The 21,120-nt window shown below is 48.8% G+C and overlaps 1 protein-coding gene across 4 annotated transcripts in view; it reads left to right on the top strand.

Annotated features, from left to right (window-relative positions):
* ABL1 (ABL proto-oncogene 1, non-receptor tyrosine kinase) overlaps positions 1-21,120 on the top strand; it is a 266,841-nt gene that overhangs the window by 182,623 nt on the left and 63,098 nt on the right. For all 4 annotated transcript variants that reach the window (XM_086924806.1, XM_086924805.1, XM_086924808.1 and 1 more), the window contains exon 4: positions 18,247-18,519. In XM_086924806.1, coding sequence (XP_086780932.1) covers positions 18,247-18,519 — 273 coding nt within the window. The remainder of the gene's footprint in view (positions 1-18,246; positions 18,520-21,120) is intronic.

Genomic DNA, 21,120 nt, shown 5'->3' with positions numbered 1-21,120 from the left:
AATAGAGTGGTGCTTCGCACCAACCCTAAATTCATGCCAAAAGTGGTTTCGCAGTTCCACATCAATCAAAACATCGAACTGCCCGTTTTCTTTCCTAACCCAGATTCGGTGGCAGACAGAGCACTGCACACCTTAGATGTCAAAAGAGCTCTCCTGTATTACATCGACAGGACAAAAGACTTTCGAAAGACTAAACAGCTATTCGTTGCATTCTCTCCACAACATAAAGGCAACCCTATCTCCAAATCAGGTATAGCCAGGTGGATTGTTAAATGTATCCAGATCTGTTATCAGAAAGCTAAACGCACACTAACAGTTCCTCCTAGGGCGCATTCCACACGCAATTTGGGGGCTTCCATGGCTTTCCTGGGTAATATTCCTCTAGAGGACATATGTAGAGCAGCCACATGGACCACTATACATACATTTACCAAACACTACTGCGTAGATGTACACTCCAAACAGCAAGCTGCTGTAGGTCAGGCTGTTCTCAGGACTCTCTTTCAGACTGCTGCAGCTGGCACGGGCACCCGCAAGTAAGGAGGAAACTGCTATTTATTCTATGCACAGATATGAATTCAGCAGCCCTCATGCCTCGAACGGAATATGCTACTTACTTCTTGGCATGAAGTGCTGCTGACATTCATATCGCCCGCCCTCCTCCCCGGTGCCTGTCGCAGCTGCAGCTCTCAGAAGCATTTTCAGGCATGGTCATCACTTTCAGTATCACACTCCATCTCTGCCACAATGGCGAAAAACAATCTGGGGATGGAGAGGATGCCCATGCGCACTGTAGTCCAGGGGAGGAGCCACCTATCTCGTGATACTTCGAAGACTCTTCCAGGACAACAATGTGCAATCATCCGGACCCAACACTAGGCGGCGATCTATGCACAGATATGAATTCAGCAGCCCTCATGCCTCGAATATATATATATATATATATATATATATATATATATATATATATATATATATATATATATATATATATATATATACATATATAATGTCGATGAGAACGGGCGCTGGTGGAGAACAATGTTAAGAAAGGGGAGAGAAGAATTGGAAGACTAGCAGGATTAAGGGGGAAGGGGAGAGTGTGAAAGCAACAGCAGGGAAAGCAGCCAGTGGTGTCAGAGCTGAATTATTTTATGCCATCTCCTTACCGACTCACTTCGTTGCGGCCAAGAGCCCAACAATGGAACTAAATGCAATATATATCTATATATATATATATCCCACCAAATGCCCAAGCATATCCGGCTGCACGCGACTCCTGCTGGAAGTCTATTAACCTGACGGCCAGCTGATTCATGCCGGATTTAAAAGTCACAATGCCCGACGCGTTTCGAAGTGTTAAACTTCTTCCTCAGGGGCGGCTGCATAAAGGGCATTTGGTGGATAATCTGTAACGCGTTAGCCCTGCCGGCTTGCACCATCTCATGAACGAACAAGCATTTACAATGCAATGGTCTCGGCATTAGCTATTGGCATTGCTCATGACTTTTTTTTTTTTAAATCATAAATAAATGGCATTGTCATTTACATTGCCAATAGCTTAATCGGTTTAATAAATAGCATTGTCATTTACAATGCCAATAGCGTAATCGCTTGCAAATGCAGGACCTATTGCATTTACACCCACACAGAGCCACACTTTGTGTGGCGCCCGACTTGTATTTTGCTGTTTCCGTCATTGCATCCAAATATGTGATACAAGTCCCATCATAAGTACAAAGTGTGCCGCCCAACTTGTATTTTGCTGTTTCCGTCATTGCATCCAAATATGTGATACAAGTCCCATCATAAGTACAAGTCATAACTATTGGCTTTGTCAGTGGTTCTTAGTTGCACAAGATAAATAAACATCAACTATGGCTTGTATATAATATTGAAAAAGCTTTGTGCTCGGAGGAGTCAGAATGCCACCTGGGACCATGAGCCAAAGCTGTTACATCTCCGACCATCATAGATTAGAATTGGGCCTTCCAAGCCATCACGTTTGGCGGAGTTATTAGACTCTGGCAAACAAAAAGCGTAGTAACGGGAGGAGATATCATCTACTGCGTTGTAATGCCACTAACCATCTGGGACACAGCAATCGCGTGGTAACGACATGCTATGTAATTGCGTGCTATGTAATTTATTTTCCGATGTTAAAACTACGTTATAATCCCATGCGTTGTTACAGTTTGTGATGTATCGTCACACAATTGCATCCAAATATGTGATACAAGTCACATCATAAATACAAAGTGTGGCGCCCGACTTGTATTTTGCTGTTTCCGTCATTGCATCCAAATATGTGATACAAGTCACATCATAAATACAAAGTGTGGCGCCCGACTTGTATTTTGCTGTTTCCGTCATTGCATCCAAATATGTGATACAAGTCACATCATAAATACAAAGTGTGGCGCCCGACTTGTATTTTGCTGTTTCCGTCATTGCATCCAAATATGTGATACAAAGAGAAAGCAAAGAGTAAGCCAGCCTCTGGGGATCAGATGTGGGGAGGAAAAAGACTAGGGCTGCCAAAAGTGGCTCCCCGCTGCGGGACGCCTGAGTGATTTTTATGGCGCTCTGGCGCCTTTCCAAAACATTGTGGGCGCTCCTCCAAGGCAGGAAAAGATGCCCACTGCCACACCAAGAGCAGAGATCTGGGCAGAAGAAGGGTGCAGTCTCCGAGGCTGGGGACATGGAGCTGTACCAGAGCCAGCATGCTTGCCGCATCGGAGTCTGAGGCGAGACCGAGGGAGTGGGGTCCAGGGAGCAGCAGGCAGCGGCGATGTTAGGGCACCGAGAACGGAGCAGCTGACTGAGCCCGGGACCATGAGCTCGCCCTTCCCTCTGCCCCGGCCGCTGTGGCGCTCTGTCAGTCTGGCCCCCGCTCGCTGCTCGCACTGTGTGCCTGGTGGTGCTGGGGCAGGGCGCCGTGGGAAAGACCGCTAACTCGCTGCCTGCCAGCTGCGTGCTTTCATTGTGTGTGTGTTGAGCCGAGGGAGGGGTGGAGCCCGGCGGCGAGGGGGAGGCGGCGGAGAAGGAAAACATCCCTGGCTGCCTGGTGTGTATGAGATCCCCGGCAACAGAAATTGCTACGTCCATCCCGGCAACAGAGTCTGTAGCAATGGCGAAAAACATCCCTGTAAAATAAAAAGTAAACGCCCACAATGGCCCACCTCTGAATGAAGAAACAAAGGGGGCGGGGCTTAAAAAAAAGACAGAAACGCCCACGAATCTGCTCCAAGACTGATTGACATTATTCTCTTCCAATGGCTAGCCTCCATTTATGGAGCTAGCCAATGGAAGAGAGAGGCGGGTTCAACCCCAGTATTGAAAAACATAAGTTCTCGGCCTGCGCGAAACTGCTGCGCAGTGGACGCTAGGCCGAGCCCTAAAAAAGAGAGGCTGAGGTGGGAACGATTCCTCACTGATATGGCGCTGTTGTTGGGGCATAAATGGACCAACGTTTTAACCGGAGCCCTGTTGAGGGTATGATGGAAATTGCTGCCATGGGGCCGACGGAACCCACTGAGGGTAACTACATGTTCCAGCATGCTCCTGGGCACTAAGCCACACCCACTAAGGGCGGGACTAGAAATGTACAAATGGCATGCTGGCTTTCCTGATGACCTTTATGTAGCCGCCCCTGAGGAAGAAGTTTAACACTTCGAAACGCGTTGGGCATTGTTAAATCCGGCATGAATCAGCTGGCCGCCAGGTAAATGGACTTCCAGCAGCAGTCGCGTGCAGCCGGATATGCTTGGGCATTTAGTGAATAATATATATATATATATATATATATATATATATATATATATATATATATATATATATATATATATATATTTATATTTACTTGTTGCAATAATATTTTGATCAGATATGTTGAAAACAAGGCTAATTTCTGTTCATAGGACAAAAAGCTAGTTAGGTGGTTTACATGACCTGTCTAAAAAGACAAAAAGGGAGTATTACAAGCTGACCTGTGGCTTGTTGAATGTCCGGTCGCTACGCAAGCACAGACTTCATATTTATGATCTCCTCAGGGAAAAACATTGGGACTTAGTTTTTCTTACGGAGACATGGCTGGACTCTGCCTCCTCCCCTGAGGCCCTGGAAGCCATTCCGGAGGGCTATACCCTTGTAAGACAGGACAGATCCAAGGGCAGAGGTGGAGGAATAGCCATTGTTGCTAGGGAGGGCTTACGCTTTTGGAGCAGACTGTGGTCACTGATAGTGAGGCAGGCGCTTTCTCCATTCAAGTTAACGGGGGGTACACTGTGAAGGGCCTCTTGATATACAGGCCACCTGGCTCATCTGCCAGATTTGTAGACAGCCTGGTTGAAAGTGTTACAGAGGCAGCCTTACGCACGGATAGGTTCCTGGTGTTGGGTGATCTTAACCTATACTTGGACGATCCAAGTAGCCCCGCTCGCCCAGATTAAAACAGAGGGACGTGCACTGAAAACTGCATCTTGGTTCAATGAAGAGGTGCGTAGGGCCAAGTCCGTGTGTAAACGTGCAGAAAGGCGGTGGAGAGTAGATTTCGCCACCCAAGCCAGAATGGATTATGTCTCGAGTAGGCGTAACTACCACTAATTAGAAAGGCCAAAAAGGTCTATGACACCAGGATTGGGGAAGCTGAGAACTCCTCGAAGGAACTGTTTTTAATATACAAATCCCTTTTGGTGGGGAAGCCTGCAGCAGTCCCAGAGGAATTCTGCACGGTGGACAATTGTAACCGAGTAGCGGAGTTTTTTGCCAATAAGGTAGCAACCATCTATTCGGCTTTCCCCAGCTGGGCCATCATAGACCCCGAGATGGTAGAGGCACTCGAAGTAAGGGGAGTACAACGGGTGCTAACGACACTCGTAACCCCACCTACTGAAAAACTCATCCACATTTGTGGGTCAATCAAATCAGGCTCCCCTCTAGATCCCACTACACCCAGACGCCTGTTGGGTAGTCTGCATGTCTTAGAGCCATATATCCGTCATCTTCTGGATATCTCATTTGAGACTTATACTATCCCAGATGCCTGGAAACGAGCGGTAGTTCTTCCTCTCCAAAAGAAGCCCAATATCAGCTATGATAGGTTAGACAATCTTCGCCCCATTTCCCTCTTGCCATACATGGCAAAGATTGCTGAAAAAATTGTTAACCTTCAGCTGATGGGCTTTGTAGAGGAAGCTTCCCTGCTCCATGACTCTCAATTTGGCTTCCGTCCACGGCATTCGACGGAGTCAGCATTGCTCATGGCAGTAGAGTCCATACGGCAGGGAGTGGATGAGGGCCAAACCATGGCCCTGACCTAAGCGCAGCATTCGACACTGTAGCTCATTCCACCTTGCTACAGTGTCTGAATGACGGAGGGGTGTCAGGTCCTGCGCTTAGATGGATCCGGTCCTTCCTGTCAGGCAGATGCTTCCAAGTCCGCCAGGGAGATTGCTATTCCAGGGAGATTGGGTTGGGCCAGGGCGTACCGCAGGGCTCGTCCCTGAGTCCGACCCTGTTCAACCTATATGTCTCCCCACTGGCGGCCATTGTTGAAAGCTATGGAGTACGTCTTGTGTCCTATGCCGATGGCACGCAGCTGGTAATATCCCTCTCGCGTGCACCTGGTCTTATGGCGGACAAGTTCAGAGTATGCATGCAAGAACTGGCAGCCTGGATGTCCGCCAACTGCCTGAAGCTTAATGGCAGTAAGACCGAGGTGCTCGTGGTAGGGGGAGGCCCATCTGCTTAGTCGTCGGCGTGGTGGCCATCCTGCCTAGGGGAGGTACCTGTTCCCTGCCAGGAGGTAAGGAACCTGGGGGTATGGCTGGATGTTGATCTCGCCTTTGGCTCCCAGGTCAGCCGAGTGGTGGGGACATGCTTCGGAGTTTTAAAAACTCTGAGGAAGGTCTTGGATCTCCTGCCAATCACAGCTCGACGGACGCTGGCGCATGCGCTGGTCACCTCGCGCCTGGATTACAGCAATTTGTTGTATCTGGGGGCCACGGGAAAGGTTCTCAATCGCCTCCAGGTACTGCAAAATGCTGCCGCTCACCTTGTTTTGAGGCTTCCTAGAAGATCTTCCTCCAGGGCAGCGCTCCAGGCTCTGCACTGGCTTCCGGTCAGGAGCAGGGTAGAATTCAAGGCTCTTGTCACATGTCATCGCATTCTGAGAGGCAAAGCCCCTGCCCCGTTACAGAATCTGGTTACAAGCCTACAAGGAGCTTGCGCTCCTCCTGTACAGGACTTCTGAAAATTCCCAAAATTAAGAAAGCACGCATGGGGGGCAGATCATTCAAATACCTGGCCGCGAAGAGGTGGAATGACCTGCCGCCAGAATTAGGTCTGGAGCCTTAAGTTTCCGCCTAAACAAGGATTCTGAAGACTCATCTCTTCAGACGCTAGGTTACTGTGATGGCTGTTTAGACTGTTACCCTACTTACCATAGCGCGGGGACACGCCTTTGGGCGTAAACCAGGCGCTTTATAAAACTCCCTAATAATAATAATAATAACATAGATCAGTGTGGTTAATCTCCACCCCCTGACACTGCGCTCCACCCCCTGACACTGCGCTCCACCCCCTAACACTACGCGTCACCCCGTGACCCTGCCGTTGACCCAGCGCGTCACCCCGTGACTCTGCGCTTCTTTGGTATTAATAGGAAAAAATAGGGAAGAGGAGAAAATTCTAAGGTAAAGGGGGCGTGAATAATAACAGAAAATTCCATTTAGAATCATGACCTACATTTACTAAACCGACATGGAAAGAAGCCAAACTTGAGCAACTTACACAATCTTTGAATCCAATTGAATGCATTCGAGCCTTTCCACTGTGTTTGACACGTGATGCAGAATTTAACCCAGAATCCGGTGTTACCTTACTATTATGAACCACAGCATTATCACTACGATGTGTACAAAATCATTGTCAGTAGGCTGCATTCTACTTCCAGGAACACGCAAAATACTTTGAGATTTTCAACTGTTACATACTTTACTATGATAGACACAGGACGGGTTGTTCTATAAGTGCTGGGCGCACGCGCAACCCTGGCTCAAATTAAACACTGGCTCATGCGCTCTCCTCGGTCTCCTAAGCTGAATCTCCTATCCTCGCTCTCTCGCCCCCTGCTCCTCCCACTCCATCCACGGATTGTTCGTCTTTGGCTCGCCCCCACACTTACTGTCCTTCAGTCCAGCTGTTCTCAGAGAAGCCCAGCTGAGGGGCCCGTAGGATGTCTTTGATTAACACCCCCTCGTCGGTCTGGCTCCTGTGCACACGTGTGAGACTCTGCCCCAGCTCTTCTAGCCTGGTCTGACCTGAAGGATGCCCGGAGCCCGGGGATGCCTGGAAGGCCCTCCATGCTGTCCCCTCCTTCGGCCTGCATGCCTCGGATTCCTCACATACAATCTTCATTATTAGCATTTTTCTAAAGTGCAGTTGCTCAGAAAGCGACCCCCACTCCCTCACCCGGCTCGTCTGTGTTCTGGCAGCTGCTGGGACTTGAAAGGGGTATCACATGTAAAGGGGTCACAGGCTGCCTGAAGGCCCCCCCCCCCCCAAGCATAGTAGTGGCGCCCCCACATCCTACTAACTTGAACAGAACTGGTTTATCCTTATGGGACACTTGAGGCCGCAGTTTATTTAGGCAGTTTCCAACCTACAAGCGATGCTTCCTCCTCCATTTCCTTCCTTCCTCACTGAGCCTGTTCCTTCCTTACCATACCCATAGGACTGTCCTAGCTTCAGAGCTCTTACCACACTCAGAAGCACTGAGCCCTACTCTCAGTCCTCAGCATTCCCTCGCCCCATCTGCTCCCAGCTGAACAGGGGGCTCTTCACTTCCGGCATTGCCTTTTACTTTCTACTTCTGGTGTACCCGTTTACTTTCAACTCCCGGGCAAGCGCCTGCTTCTAGCCCGCCAGGTGATCATTCACTTCTGTTGTAACCAATAATAATAATAGTCTTTATTTAGACATAAAACAATATCTTTAAAAGTTTTTCCCAAATCACATTGTGTATAGTTTTGTGAGAGAAATAGTTTAAAAGAGAAACCCATACAGACATGAAAAGCATAAAAAAATAAGAATTTAAACTATTTTGTTAAACATGACCTGGCGTGTCTGAAACCTCTCCCGTTGTATTCAATTATAAAATCAAACCATAAAGGGGGCATGCTACAGAGTTTCGATTGGTGTTGCGACCCTCCTGGTCGTTGGGGCTTCTGTTACAGTACATTATGTAATCTAAAAAGTCAGTGGCAAGGCCGTGGCAGTTTTCTTTGTATTAAGGCAGCGATACGCTTGTTGAATAAATTTAGCACATTTTATGTTTAAAACAGTATTGTCCATGGACAAGGCGGCTATGATGGCCTGTTCCATGTTGACCTAAGCAAGCACCTGCGTTGGGGATTAAAGATAGGGCAGATGCAGACCACGTGCAGAATTGATTCTATCGCTAACCCACATCCTCTACAGGTTGTGTCCTCCTCCGTACGACGCCAGGTGGGTAGATTTTGAAGAAAGCGCCAGTAGTCCCCCATTCTTAGGGCGATGAAACTGCTCTTTAAATGGAGTGAAAAATTGGTGGAAAAATACGTGGCTGCAGATACTTGTTTGTAGGAGTTAATTACTGCCCAAGAATGGCTACGTTTGTGAGGAGGGCTTTATCAGTAGCGAGAGATCTCGATCTCACACATTTTTTAATTGCATTCTTAAAGGCAGATTGGCTAGGATTGAGGGCCCAAAGGTCAGCGGCTGACATCTGGTGGATGTAATCCTTCAAAAGACAGCCAAATGATCCTCCTGGGTTACTCTCATTCATTTCTTTTCAGACAAGAAATTCTAGTGTGCCAGATTCATCCTGTCTTAGTTTGTGGCAGAGCTTGGGGTATGTACCAGGGTTATGGGCATCGTAATTTGTTAGCCCCAGCTCTAATCTGATCTGTGCAGGGGATGCAGAACAATGTTGTAACCACTTAACGTTTATTCTTCTGGGCAAGGGGCTGTTCCAACCCAGCCAGGTGACCCTTTATTGCAGACAAACTTTGAACCTCTACTTCTGGGCAATCGTCGGCTTCCAACCCTCTGGGTCACCCTTCATTCCTGCAGAGGCAGGGCTGTTTCCTTCCTGCTGCCTGTCCCTTTTCTTAGCATCGTATTGTAGTACCGGCATGCTCTGCTGGCGGCATTGTGGCGTCTTCATGTCCCCACCTTAGCGGAGTCACAGTTCTTCCACCCTCTACCCGTACCCCCTGGCGCATAGTCGATAGAGTTGCTCTTACCTTTCGTAAAGGTTTGTTCACAGATGTAAGATATATGGCCTTCATCTGGGCTGTAAATGGATGAGTACCACAATGAATTAAGCTATGCTTAACCCCACTAGGCCTGCACCCACGTGGGATTCAGCCTGAGGCCTTTGAGCCTCCATGGCACCCAGGAAGAGTTTCAGAGCCTACGTTCTCTGCCCTTCTCTACCCTTCTCTGCCCAAGGGAGTCGGGGGTTTCTTCTTAGAGCGAAACCAGTCACTACTGCCAATGGCGCGCAGTCTATTCCCTGCCCCTGTAGTGGAGAAGGACAATAGGATTGTTGACTGTTTGGCCCAATCAAGTGACGTCTTCAAATTCACCCCACTGCCCTGGCTTCCAAACCTCCCCCTCCCATGTGTAATGGGGCGGGGGGGACACTGGACTCCCGTTCTTTGCGAGCTCTTTCTTCTGCTGGCCACCAAGGAATCCCGGTGACCCCACCCTGCTGCTGCCTGCAGACTAGAAACCGGAGAGCCGAGGGGAACCCGCCATCAGTCTTTGTTTAAATACATTTCTTTCCCCGATGTGTTCTTGTCATCACCAGCTTTTTAACCATCACATACATTCACCTCTGGTTTCTCTTCTCCTTGATAGTGGTGCTCTCACACCCTGACCCTCTCCCCACCCATCTCTCAAACAACTGATGGCCTCTCCTGACAGCGGTCCTGTAAGGCTGCCTTGGGTGGTCCCGTCTGGAATAAACGCGTGTTAAAGAGGCGCCCCTGGAATCCACACCCCAGCAGCTGACTGCAACAGCTTCTGTGGGGGCCAGACCCTCTTTGAGGGCCCGTTTCCTCGTCTTTCTGTTATTGACGGGCCCGTGGCCCTATTGGGGTGCGCAGTCTTGTAAACGCGACCTCTTCCGTACTCTGAATTTACCCGCCAAAGGAGTACGTCCCGCATTGGGTGCTTGCATCACCCCCAATGACCCGCCTTTCCATGCAGAGTAATACAGTCCACCTAATGGTGGCACTGTCCGTCTGTTATAAGCAAAGTGTTTAGCAATTAAATATATTATTAAAATACTAGGGTGCTCAGACTATTCTTACGGCTTTGGGTCACCGGGTACAGTCTAAATTGTAGCATTTGTAGGTCTGTAATAGTCAGTAGGTGCGGCAGTGCTGACCAGTACCTGAAGTAGCACAAGCAGCAGTGGCCGCCTGAGAAATATCTTGGGCCTTGGCACTCATTATACTACAAATTAAGCACTTCCCTAGATCTTAGCTCCTTGAGTGTGTGCTAATGGGCTATGATGTTGCTGCTCCTGTAGCTTTGTGGCCCAGTACCCTCCCAGCAGAGAGTGGAAACTCAAAGGAGGAAGGAATATTGTCTGAAAGAAAAGTCAAAATATAAAGAACTGCTTGTACAGTATAAGGGCCGAATCAAGACAGCCAAAATAAAAATGTTCTCTGAAAATATAAGCTCCGCAAATATTAACAGAGAACTTTTTTTAAAACAGTTCAATCCTTGTCAAGACGGAATCATCCGAGCTCTTTTAATCCCAGATCAATGATTCTGCAACAAGTTGGCAATGTTTGTTCTGTCAAAAGTCAATGCCATTTGATTTTTTCGCCTCCTTTAAATACACCAAGTACAGTTGACGTCTTAACATATGCCAAGGAACTGGATGTACTGCAAACCCCCTGCTCCTTAACTAAACCACTATTCGTAAGTTTTTTACCTCTTCCTAAGGATAAAACAATCAGTCTTATTAACTTCATCAAATCAAGAGCCCCTTCGGATCCCAGCCCACCACAGGTTAATAAGCAGGTAGCAAGTGTAGCGGCCGATCCGCTTATGAAATTACTAAACGAAATATTGAATACAGGGCACTTTCCAGTTTTATGGAAGAAGGCATCCCTCCTACCATTGGTGTAAAAACCCACTCTGGATCCAGCGATGGTGGAAAAAATGTAGACTCATGTCTTGCCTACCTTTCCCTGCAAATATATTGGAGAAAGCCATGAATGAGGAGATGCTAGCCTTTTTGGATGCAAACATGCTGCTTTATTCCTCACAGTATGGCTTCAGAGCAAATATTGGCACTGAGTCTGCCTTGGTAGCGGCCTCGGAGGGAGTTAGAATAGCAGCCGACAAGGGGGGAAGAGTGGCTCTGATTTTACTAGATCTATCTGCTGCATTTGATACTCACTCGTCATAGAGAAGCTCCATTTATTCGGTTTCAGAGACTCAGCCCTGGCTCTGTGGAGCTCATTTTTGAGTAACAGACAACAGCGGGTGGAGATGAGGCATGCAAGTTCCATACCTTTCTCTTTACCCTCTGGTGTTCCTCAGAAGTCCTCTCTTAGTCCCACGCTGTTTAATATCTATGTTAGCCCTCTTGTTAATCTGATTCGTTGCTTTGGTCTGGCTGTCTTTTCCTATGCCGATGATACTCAGATAGCGGTATCTATTTCAACTGACGTAAACAAAGAAGCAAGAAATGTTTGTAACTGCATGTCCCAAGTTGGACCATGAATGCAAAATAATTGTCTGAAACTGAACTCGGACAAAACTGAGGTGATGCTTTTCGGTAAAGAAACGAACTTCTAGAATGACTCCTGGTGGCCGTCGAGCCTGGGCGCGTTAACTGTCCTGGCCCAGAAAGTAAGAAACCTAGGAGTTATTTTTGAATCAAAACTACAATTTTCTGAGCAAACAAATTCAATCACCGCTTCAGGTTTCTTTGTACTGAAGGTTTTGAAAAACCTTTCCATATATTCCCACTGATCTGCAAAAACAGTGACAACAACACTTGTGTTCTCAAAATCGGAATATTGTAATGCTCTGTATTTGGGTGCTCAAAAATGAGTGATAAAGATATTACAGGTATTACAAAATGCGGCAGCAAGATTGCTGCTCAGAATCCCTAAATGTAACTCTCTAGCACAATCCCTGCGGGATCTACATTGGCTCCCTGTGAAAAAGAGAATTCTTTTTAAGGCTATGTGTATAGTCTACAAACACCTACACCAGACTGGCCCGAAGTACTTTCAGGATCTTTTTTCCTGGTGCAGGCCAAGCAGAAATCTTAGACCTAGCTCCTCACCATGTGTCATCATCCCCAGATCAAATAAAGCAAGATGGGGAGGTGGGGCTTTTCCCACAGGGGCAGGGAAATGCTGGAACTCACTACCTTTTAAGCTGCGCTGTCAACCATCTCTGATGCAATTGAGGAAGCGGCTGAAGACCTGGCTATGTACCGAAGATGTCTATTAATTTCTCTGTCACACTCTGACTTTTTCAGTATTGGACTGGCTTCTGATGTTCTGCCTAAAATGCTAAGACACAGTAGGGTATTCGAGCACTTTACAAAATCATTTCATTCTTTCATTTATTCCACACTGAACCACCACAAGCTGCCTCGTTTGAGTATCGCTTGTACATTACCCTGGTATGAGTAACACCTTACGCATGGGGGGGGGGGGGGGGGCAGGGCTCCCATGGAGACGCTTAACATGTACTTAAAGGTTCATTGGTCCCGATGACTTCACCTCTTGACCTTGCAGTGAGACATGTTGACCCTGGTTTGAATGTAGGCATTGCCATTTAACCTGTTTATAATAACATGCTAGTCAGTGGCTACAGTATAAGCAGCAGTGTTTCCTAGACACATTTGCTCACTAGTCCATATGAGTTAGTTTAGCCAGAAGCCCGGCCCCTCTCCTCTGGCAGGTCCCGGCCTACATCCATTGTAAGAGCTGGAACTGTGGGCTTTGCTTTCGTTGTCTGTCTGTTCATTTGAGAGCCTGATTTTGCTCCCTTTTCCCTCACACTCCTTTTAAGCACATTATCTGAAGAGTTCACCCAGTGCTTCCCTTCCTGCCCAGCCGGTGAGTCAAGCTGCTCTCACCACTGGGAGTGTTGTGGGAGTGACTAATCTTGGGGCGGGGGGAAGGTTGCCCACAATTTAACCCTGTGCCTTAACTCCTTATGCTTATCCATATTTTCGTTTTTAATCTCCAGTTATGTTTGCTCTCTTGGTAATATTACCTCCATATTTTACTATCCCAGGTGTAACTCAGTCACGCTGCAGTGTGTTAAAGGAAGCCCTCTGTGGATGACTCTGGCCATGCAGGAGTTTGGAGAGTTCACCTGCCTGACCAATTTTTGGGTGGATTCTACCAGACCGCACTGGCTTTCTGGTTGCAGAGACATATTGTGGACAGGGCCTTACCGGGGAACCAATAGCAGCCCTGGCACAAAATGCTCAAGCCAGCCCGCTCCCTTCATCTCGCTCCATCTCTTTCCAACTATCCATTCTCTCGCTACTTCTCTCCTCTCTCTCTTTGATCTTTCTCTTCCTCTCTCTCTCTCTCCCTTTCTCTCTCTTTTCTCCCTCTCTGATCTTTCTCCCTTCTCTCTCCCTTCCTTCCTCCTTCCCAGTGCCTGCTGCAATTAACCTCTGGAAGCTGGGGAAGTGACAGTGGCCACTCAGACTTTACAAAATAAAGTGCTTAACCATCCAAAAAGTGAATAAACCCAAGGGAACCGTTTGGTTACTAGAATGGGAAAGCATTACAAAAATTAAAATAACCCTCACCCCCAAAAGGTCCCTTGGTGGCATGCTTCATCATGTGGTTCTTCCCGCCCTTCAGTGGGACAGGGCGTGCTGCGACCGACGAATATGTGAGAGCACTTTGGAGTGAAGTGAACTATGTGTATTGGTGTGAGAGTGGAATGGTCCGGAATGAGTGAGTTTAAAAAATACCTGGCTTTATAGAAAAACTAAACTTTAATGCACCCTATAGCTGGTATTGATAAAAACGTGGAAAGAAGGAGGCAAAAAAGCTTTAATGAGCAGCTCCCTCGCTGGTTGACATGTTTCGAAGCCTACCCCTAAGCTGCTTCAGGACCAAATACAGTGATCCCTGTTACCACTCTAACTAATGCCTAGTGCTGTTTGCCTATTTGGTGTTTGTTTAATATGTTTCTGAGCAAGACATTTGTTCGATACCAACTTGGAATATTCTTTAATAGAGCGAATATTCAAGTTCTTAATTTTTACAATATTATAGGTTTCCTAATTGGACCCCATGAGCGTCAACACGGAAGGGGAAGAGCGCTTATAGTCAAACATTTGTCAAAGCATCTCTCACCCATAGAACACTGCCTGCCCCGGGCTCCGTCAAACGACGGAGGAGATTGAGTCCATGACTGATATATCTCTTCACTTCCTTATTTGATATGTAGTGACGGAGGCACCAGGAGCTGCCAGGGCTTTCCAAACTGGCCTTCAAGGGTTTTAGCCTAGCATGGAAAGGTCTGTATGACCAACATACAGGGGCTCGCAGTCTGCCCATTGCTTACCATTGGTTGACTTTACTGTCACTCGGATTTGCTCGTTTTCCATTGGATGCGATCCTTGTGTCAGCCTGTCCATCTTGTGCCCGTCCCTCCCATGCAGTATACCCTCTTTGCATTGCTGGCGTCTGTCCTTCCTCTTCTCGCTTTTAGGGAGCTGCTTTTTTGTTTTTGTTTAAATAATGCATGAGAGTGTGTTGCTGTCTCCCTCATGTGTTTTCCTCCCCTGCCACGTTGCTCTCACCCATGTGCTTTTCTACCCCCACTCGCACTCCTGTTCCTCTGTCACGTGCTTCAACCCTTTGTTCTTCCTCTCTGCACCACATTGCTCTTCCTCCATGTCCTCCCCCAGCCGATGTATTGTTTCTCCCCCCCCCCGCCTGCTTTGTTGCTTGTCTCCCCCGCCTGCCGTGTTGCTTTACCCCCCACCCCCTCCCAAAACTCCTCCTTCATTTCATTTTGTTTTCTGAATCACTCTTGCACTAAGTTTTGAAAGAGCACTTTTGCTTTACTTTTTTAAATTTGCTGATCCATTTGGAGTGCCATTTATAGGCGTGCACATTCGTGTTAACTGCGACTTTTCTCTTTTTCTTTTAGCCGTGCTGCTCATAAGGCAGAATACTGTACACCGTGGCTAAAAACATTGGCAAAGCTGGTTTTGCTTTCCTTTAGAAGGGGACTTAAGACTTGGCTTTTTACCCAGTAACTGGTTTCTATCTTCCTCTTTTTCATTTATGCTGTGCTGTGTTTTGCCTACCCTTTAGGCTCTTTGCTAAAGCGCCGGGACACTCCTCGGAGTAGCCGTGCGCTATAAAAGAGCATTTTAACATAATATTTAACAAAGCCAATAGGTCTGTAGGCGCGACCGTTTGGCTTTGCCAATGCTTGTTATTTTAATAATGTGTTTAAAGTTGTTGCAACATCTTCGTTTAGCAGAACGAAGAGTAGTAATCAGCTTTGGTTTGACATTCACATTTCTGTGCAGAGTGTACACCACGGAGGAAACAACTCTTTAGTTCAGATTTTTTATTTTTTTATAACACAAACTGTAGGCCTTTTTTGGAGTTATTTGTTGAAACTGCTTCTTGCACTGTTCTGTTTTTAACTAGGGGGTGAGTCAGTATCCTAATAAAAAGTTCCCCTTTTTTTCGCCTCATCACCCTATTTTACTCACCACTTTTTTTGTGTTTTGCACTGCACTGAATTCCCTTGTGATCTACCATTTCCGGTCTAAAGGGATTGTGGGTCTGATCCAATCCAGACAATTATCGTGGGTATGGCAACAAGTCTCTATGATCAAGAGACATGCCATCCCGATAGATGGATGACCAAATGAGAAGATTGATCACTGCGATACATTGATGGGAATCCATTCAGTTGTTCTTGGATCTCACTAGTAATCACTTGTCTTTTGCTCTTTTTCTTGCTTTTTATGTCCTTATGGGCTTATACGTGATTTGTGTTCGGACTCACTCGGTGAGGAGTTGGAGCCAGCCAGCTACATTAGTTGCTTTTAGACCCCCGGTTCTTTCTACCCAATCATTAACATTGTATTCCCATCTGCTTGCACATGTATGACTCCATCCTTAGGCCTGCGTGTGCATGTTGTGTGTCTGCATGTGTTCGTTGTATGTATTCATGAACAGCAATATAGGTGAAGGAGGCAACCTTTTGTGCTTGACATTAACTGAATCTGCTGGGCCCGAGGGGGAATCTCAGAAACGTCATCCTTCCAGGATTGGTTGTTAAATAGAGGAGCATTAAATTGCAAAACAGAAACAACACTCACGCACCACAAACCTGAGGCATACTGTGGAATTAAAGCAAGTTTTGTCTATGTACCTGTGGGACTGTTGGTCTCTGTGCGCGATTCCCTGTGGAGAAGTGTGGCTCAATGGTTAGAGCGGCAGACCCTGATGCAGAGGTCTGGCCCGGACCAGGGTTCAATTCCCGCCTCGGCGGCTCTTGGGCTCAATTTCCCCGGACCTGATAATTCTCGCCTCGGTGCCTATTCCAATCATGGGTCCCACTCTGCAACTCTGGGCAATAGCTTGCCTAATCTCCACAACGGCCCCCAACAGCGCTAGGATGCCTGGCTTCACCTTGGGGGTGCCCAGGAGTGGGCACATCACAGGGAAAGGCCAGGAAGGGTTCCACAGCGGTATGGGTACAGCGCCTTGAGACCCCTTCAGGGGTGATTCGTGCGCTATACAAGCACTACATTTACATTTTTTTGTGTGTGTCTGTGCAGTTGTCTGTGTGACGACCAGTGTGTGCTTGGATTCCTGTAGGTGTCATGCACTGTGCACGTGTGCTTCTAAGTTGAGTGTCTATGCCTAGAGCTTCTCCACTAAGGCTACACCTATGAGCTTCGGCGTAGTTGTTGGAGGGGGTCTCTCTGCCATCCTCCACTAAGCTGCTTGCCTCACTTCCATCACTTGCTCTTCTCCGGTATTTCGCTTCCCTTTCCTTTGTTTCTGCATCTCTCGCTCTTCTGCACTTCACATCCCTTCCTTGCTCTGTACTTGTGATTAACTTCCCTGTTTTTTCTCTTCCCTGTTCCAGGCTTTCATCATTTGCTCTTCTCTTGTATTTTATTGTTTCCTACCTTTGCTCCTGCACTTTCCTACCCTTGCTTTGCATTTCATTTAACTTCCATCGCTCGCTCTGCACTTCACTTCCATCGCTCACTCTTCTACTCATCACCTCCCTCCCATTTCTTGCTCTGTCCTTGCATTTTGCTTCCCCGCTCGTTTTCTCCTCTGCCCAGGCTTCCATCATCCTCCACTCCTGCATCTCTCTTAAACCCTTGCTCTGCTCCTGCACCTGCACCTCACTTCTGTCATCCATTCACTCCAGCTTCTCTTCAGCACTGCACATGCACCCTCATTCCTTGCCACCACTCACTACTGGCGCATCCTCCTTGCCTGGCCATGGGTTCATACACTCCTCACCTCCTTTCATCGCTCAACCTAGTAGCTCTCCCTTCCATCGCTCCCTCCTGCTCCTCTGTCCTCTCCTCCTCTCATCACTCAGTCCAGTACTTCTCTGTTCCATCGCTCCCTCCGGCTCCTCTGCCCTCGCCTCCTTTCATCGCTCAACCTAGTACTTCTCTGTTCCATCGCTCCCTCCTGCTCCTCTGTCCTCTCTTCTTCTCTTCTTCTCATCACTCAGTCCAGTACTTCTCTGTTCCATCGCTCCCTCCTGCTCCTCTGTCCTCGCCTCCTTTCATCGCTCAGCCTAGTACTTCTCTGTTCCATCGCTCCCTCCGGCTCCTCTGTCCTCTCCTCCTCTCATCACTCAGTCCAGTACTTCTCTGTTCCATCGCTCCCTCCTGCTCCTCTGTCCTCGCCTCCTTTCATCGCTCAGCCTAGTACTTCTCTGTTCCATCGCTCCCTCCGGCTCCTCTGTCCTCTCCTCCTCTCATCACTCAGTCCAGTACTTCTCTGTTCCATCGCTCCCTCCTGCTCCTCTGTCCTCGCCTCCTTTCATCGCTCAGCCTAGTAGCTCTCCCTTCCATGTTGTGTTGGTAAAGCCATGGCAGTACCTAGTAGGATGGTCTCCTGGGTCTTCAGAGCGGTCTACTCCAGACCATGGTTAACAGGACCTTGTCTCCTCTGCCCCTTCTAGCTCTATGTGTCTTCGGAGAGCCGCTTCACCACGCTGGCAGAGCTGGTCCATCACCACTCGACTGTCGCCGACGGACTCATCACCACTCTGCACTACCCAGCACCCAAGCGCAACAAGCCCACCATCTACGGCGTGTCCCCCAACTACGACAAGTGGGAGATGGAGCGGACCGACATCACCATGAAGCACAAGCTGGGAGGAGGACAGTATGGGGAAGTGTACGAAGGAGTGTGGAAAAAGTACAACCTCACTGTGGCGGTCAAGACTTTAAAGGTATGGAGAGCTTCATGGAAGAGGTAGGGAGAGGTCCATGGAAGAGGGTCTGCGAGTGTGTGTGTGTAGGTAGGGAGAGCTCCATGGGAGAGGGTCTGTGAGCGAGTGTGTGTAGGTAAGGAGAGCTCCATGGGAGAGGGTCTGTGAGCGAGTGTGTGTGTGTGTGTGTGCAGGTAGGGAGAGCTCCATGGGAGAGGGTCTGTGAGTAAGTGTGTGTGTGTGCAGGTAGGGAGAGCTCCATGGGAGAGGGTCTGTGAGTAAGTGTGTGTGTGTGTGTGTGCAGGTAGGGAGAGCTCCATGGGAGAGGGTCTGTGAGCGAGTGTGTGTGTGTGTGTGTGTGCAGGTAGCGAGAGGTCCATGGGATTGGGTCTGAGTGTATGTGTAGTATGAGAGAGAGCTCCATGGGAGAGGGTCTGCGAGTGTGTGTGTAGGTAGGGAGAGCTCCATGGGAGAGGGTCTGTGAGCGAGTGTGTGTGTGTGTGCAGGTAGGGAGAGCTCCATGGGAGAGGGTCTGTGAGTGAGTGTGTGTGTGTGTGTGTGTGTGTGTGTGTTCGCAGGTAGAGAGAGCTCAATGAGAGAGGGTCTGTGAGTGAGTGTGTGTGTGTGTGTGTGTGTGTGCGCAGGTAGGGAGAGCTCAATGAGAGAGGGTCTGTGAGTGAGTGTGATTGTGTGTGTGTGTGCAGGTAGAGAGAGCTCCATGGGAGAGGGTCTGTGAGTGTGTGTGTGTGTGTGTGCAGGTAGGGAGAGCTCCATGAGAGAGGGTCTGTGAGTGTGTGTGCGTGTGCGTGTGCGTGTGTGTGTGTGTGTGTGCGTGCAGGTAGGGAGAGCTCCATTGGAGAGGGTCTGTGAGTGAGTGTGTGTGTGTGTGTGTGTGTGTGTGTGCGCAGGTAGGGAGAGCTCAATGAGAGAGGGTCTGTGAGTGAGTGTGAGTGTGTGTGTGTGTGCAGGTAGAGAGAGCTCCATGGGAGAGGGTCTGTGAGTGTGTGTGTGTGTGTGTGTGTGCAGGTAGGGAGAGCTCCATGAGAGAGGGTCTGTGAGTGTGTGTGTGTGTGTGTGTGTGTGTGTGTGTGTGTGTGTGTGCGTGCAGGTAGGGAGAGCTGCATGGGAGAGGGTCTGTGAGTGAGTGTGTGTGTGTGTGTGTGTGTGTGCGCAGGTAGGGAGAGCTCAATGAGAGAGGGTCTGTGAGTGAGTGTGAGTGTGTGTGTGTGTGTGTGCAGGTAGAGAGAGCTCCATGGGAGAGGGTCTGTGAGTGTGTGTGTGTGTGTGTGTGTGTGTGTGTGTGTGCAGGTAGGGAGAGCTCCATGAGAGAGTGAGTGTGAGTGTGAGTGAGTGTGTGTGTGTGTGTGTGTGCAGGTAGGGAGAGCTCCATGAGAGAGGGTCTGTTAGTGTGTGTGTGTGTGTGTGTGTGTGTGTGTTTGTGGGTGGGTGTGTGCAGGTAGGGAGAGCTCCATGAGAGAGGGTCTGTGAGTGTGTGTGTGTGTGTGTGTGTGTGTGTGGGTGGGTGTGTGCAGGTAGGGAGAGCTCCATGAGAGAGGGTCTGTGAGTGTGTGTGTGTGTGTGTGTGTGCAGGTAGGGAGAGCTCCATGGGAGAAGGCCTGTGTGTGTGTATATATCCAATGCTGCGGTTCACTGCATATCCAATAACGCAGATCTGTCCGTCACAAATACCATGCTACACTTCTATTCACAACATATCCCATGCTTCACTCCTTTTCACCACATGTCCCATGCTGTGCTGCAGCTGGACTCGCCACATATACCATACTGTGCTGCAGCTGGATTCACCACATATCTCAAGCAGTGCTGCAGCTGGATTCACCACATATCCCATGCTGTGCTGCAGCTGGATTCACCACATATCCCATGCTGTGCTGCAGTTACAGCCACCGTCCGTCCCTTGCTGTACCAGTGGCCGTGTAATTCCTGCTGTGTTTCCACACTGTCATGCAGGCCTGCCCTGTTCCCACCTAGAGTTTGCTTTTCCAAGTGATCGTCAGAAGATCCATGGCCCTTGGAAATATGAGCCTCGAGACATTTGTTTGGATAGAGCGCCATCTAGTGGCCAATTTCCGTTACTGAAGCCATATGACCGCTCCATTTGAGCTGCTTTGCTGGTGAACTGTGGTCCTCTGCGCCCAACTTATGAGTTTTGTGTCGGGCACATGGGCCTCTGACAGTTACCAGTTTGGGGATCCCCCATCCAGTGTCTTTTGCAGTTGAGAGCGCACACAGGTAACCCGTGGAGGTGTTGAGAGAAGAGCACTGTCCGCCCGTCTAGGAAGCCACATGCCACCCGATGTAACCCTTGATTGAGAAGTGGATTGGCATTGCGAGAACCCTGTCCTGGGGACCATCTGCCTCTGTGCCGTGACCCCTGCGGCGGGAACCCACCCCGTGCCGACTCAGCCAGGACCCCATCCCCGTGCCCCGGCGCTGGGACCCCACGCCCCCCTCTCAGCGCCTGCACCAGGACGTCCCCTGTGGCCCTGCACCAGAACCCCCTATGCCCCTCCGCCATATCCCCCTATGCCCCTGAGGCGTGACACCCACTCCGTGCCCCCTCAGCCAAGACCCCACCCCAAGCCCTTGCGCTGGAAACCC

The sequence above is a fragment of the Lissotriton vulgaris genome, chromosome 5 (assembly GCF_964263255.1).
Source record: "Lissotriton vulgaris chromosome 5, aLisVul1.2, whole genome shotgun sequence".
Lineage (NCBI taxonomy): Eukaryota > Metazoa > Chordata > Amphibia > Caudata > Salamandridae > Lissotriton > Lissotriton vulgaris.
This window is presented reverse-complemented; position numbering and strand designations above follow the sequence as displayed.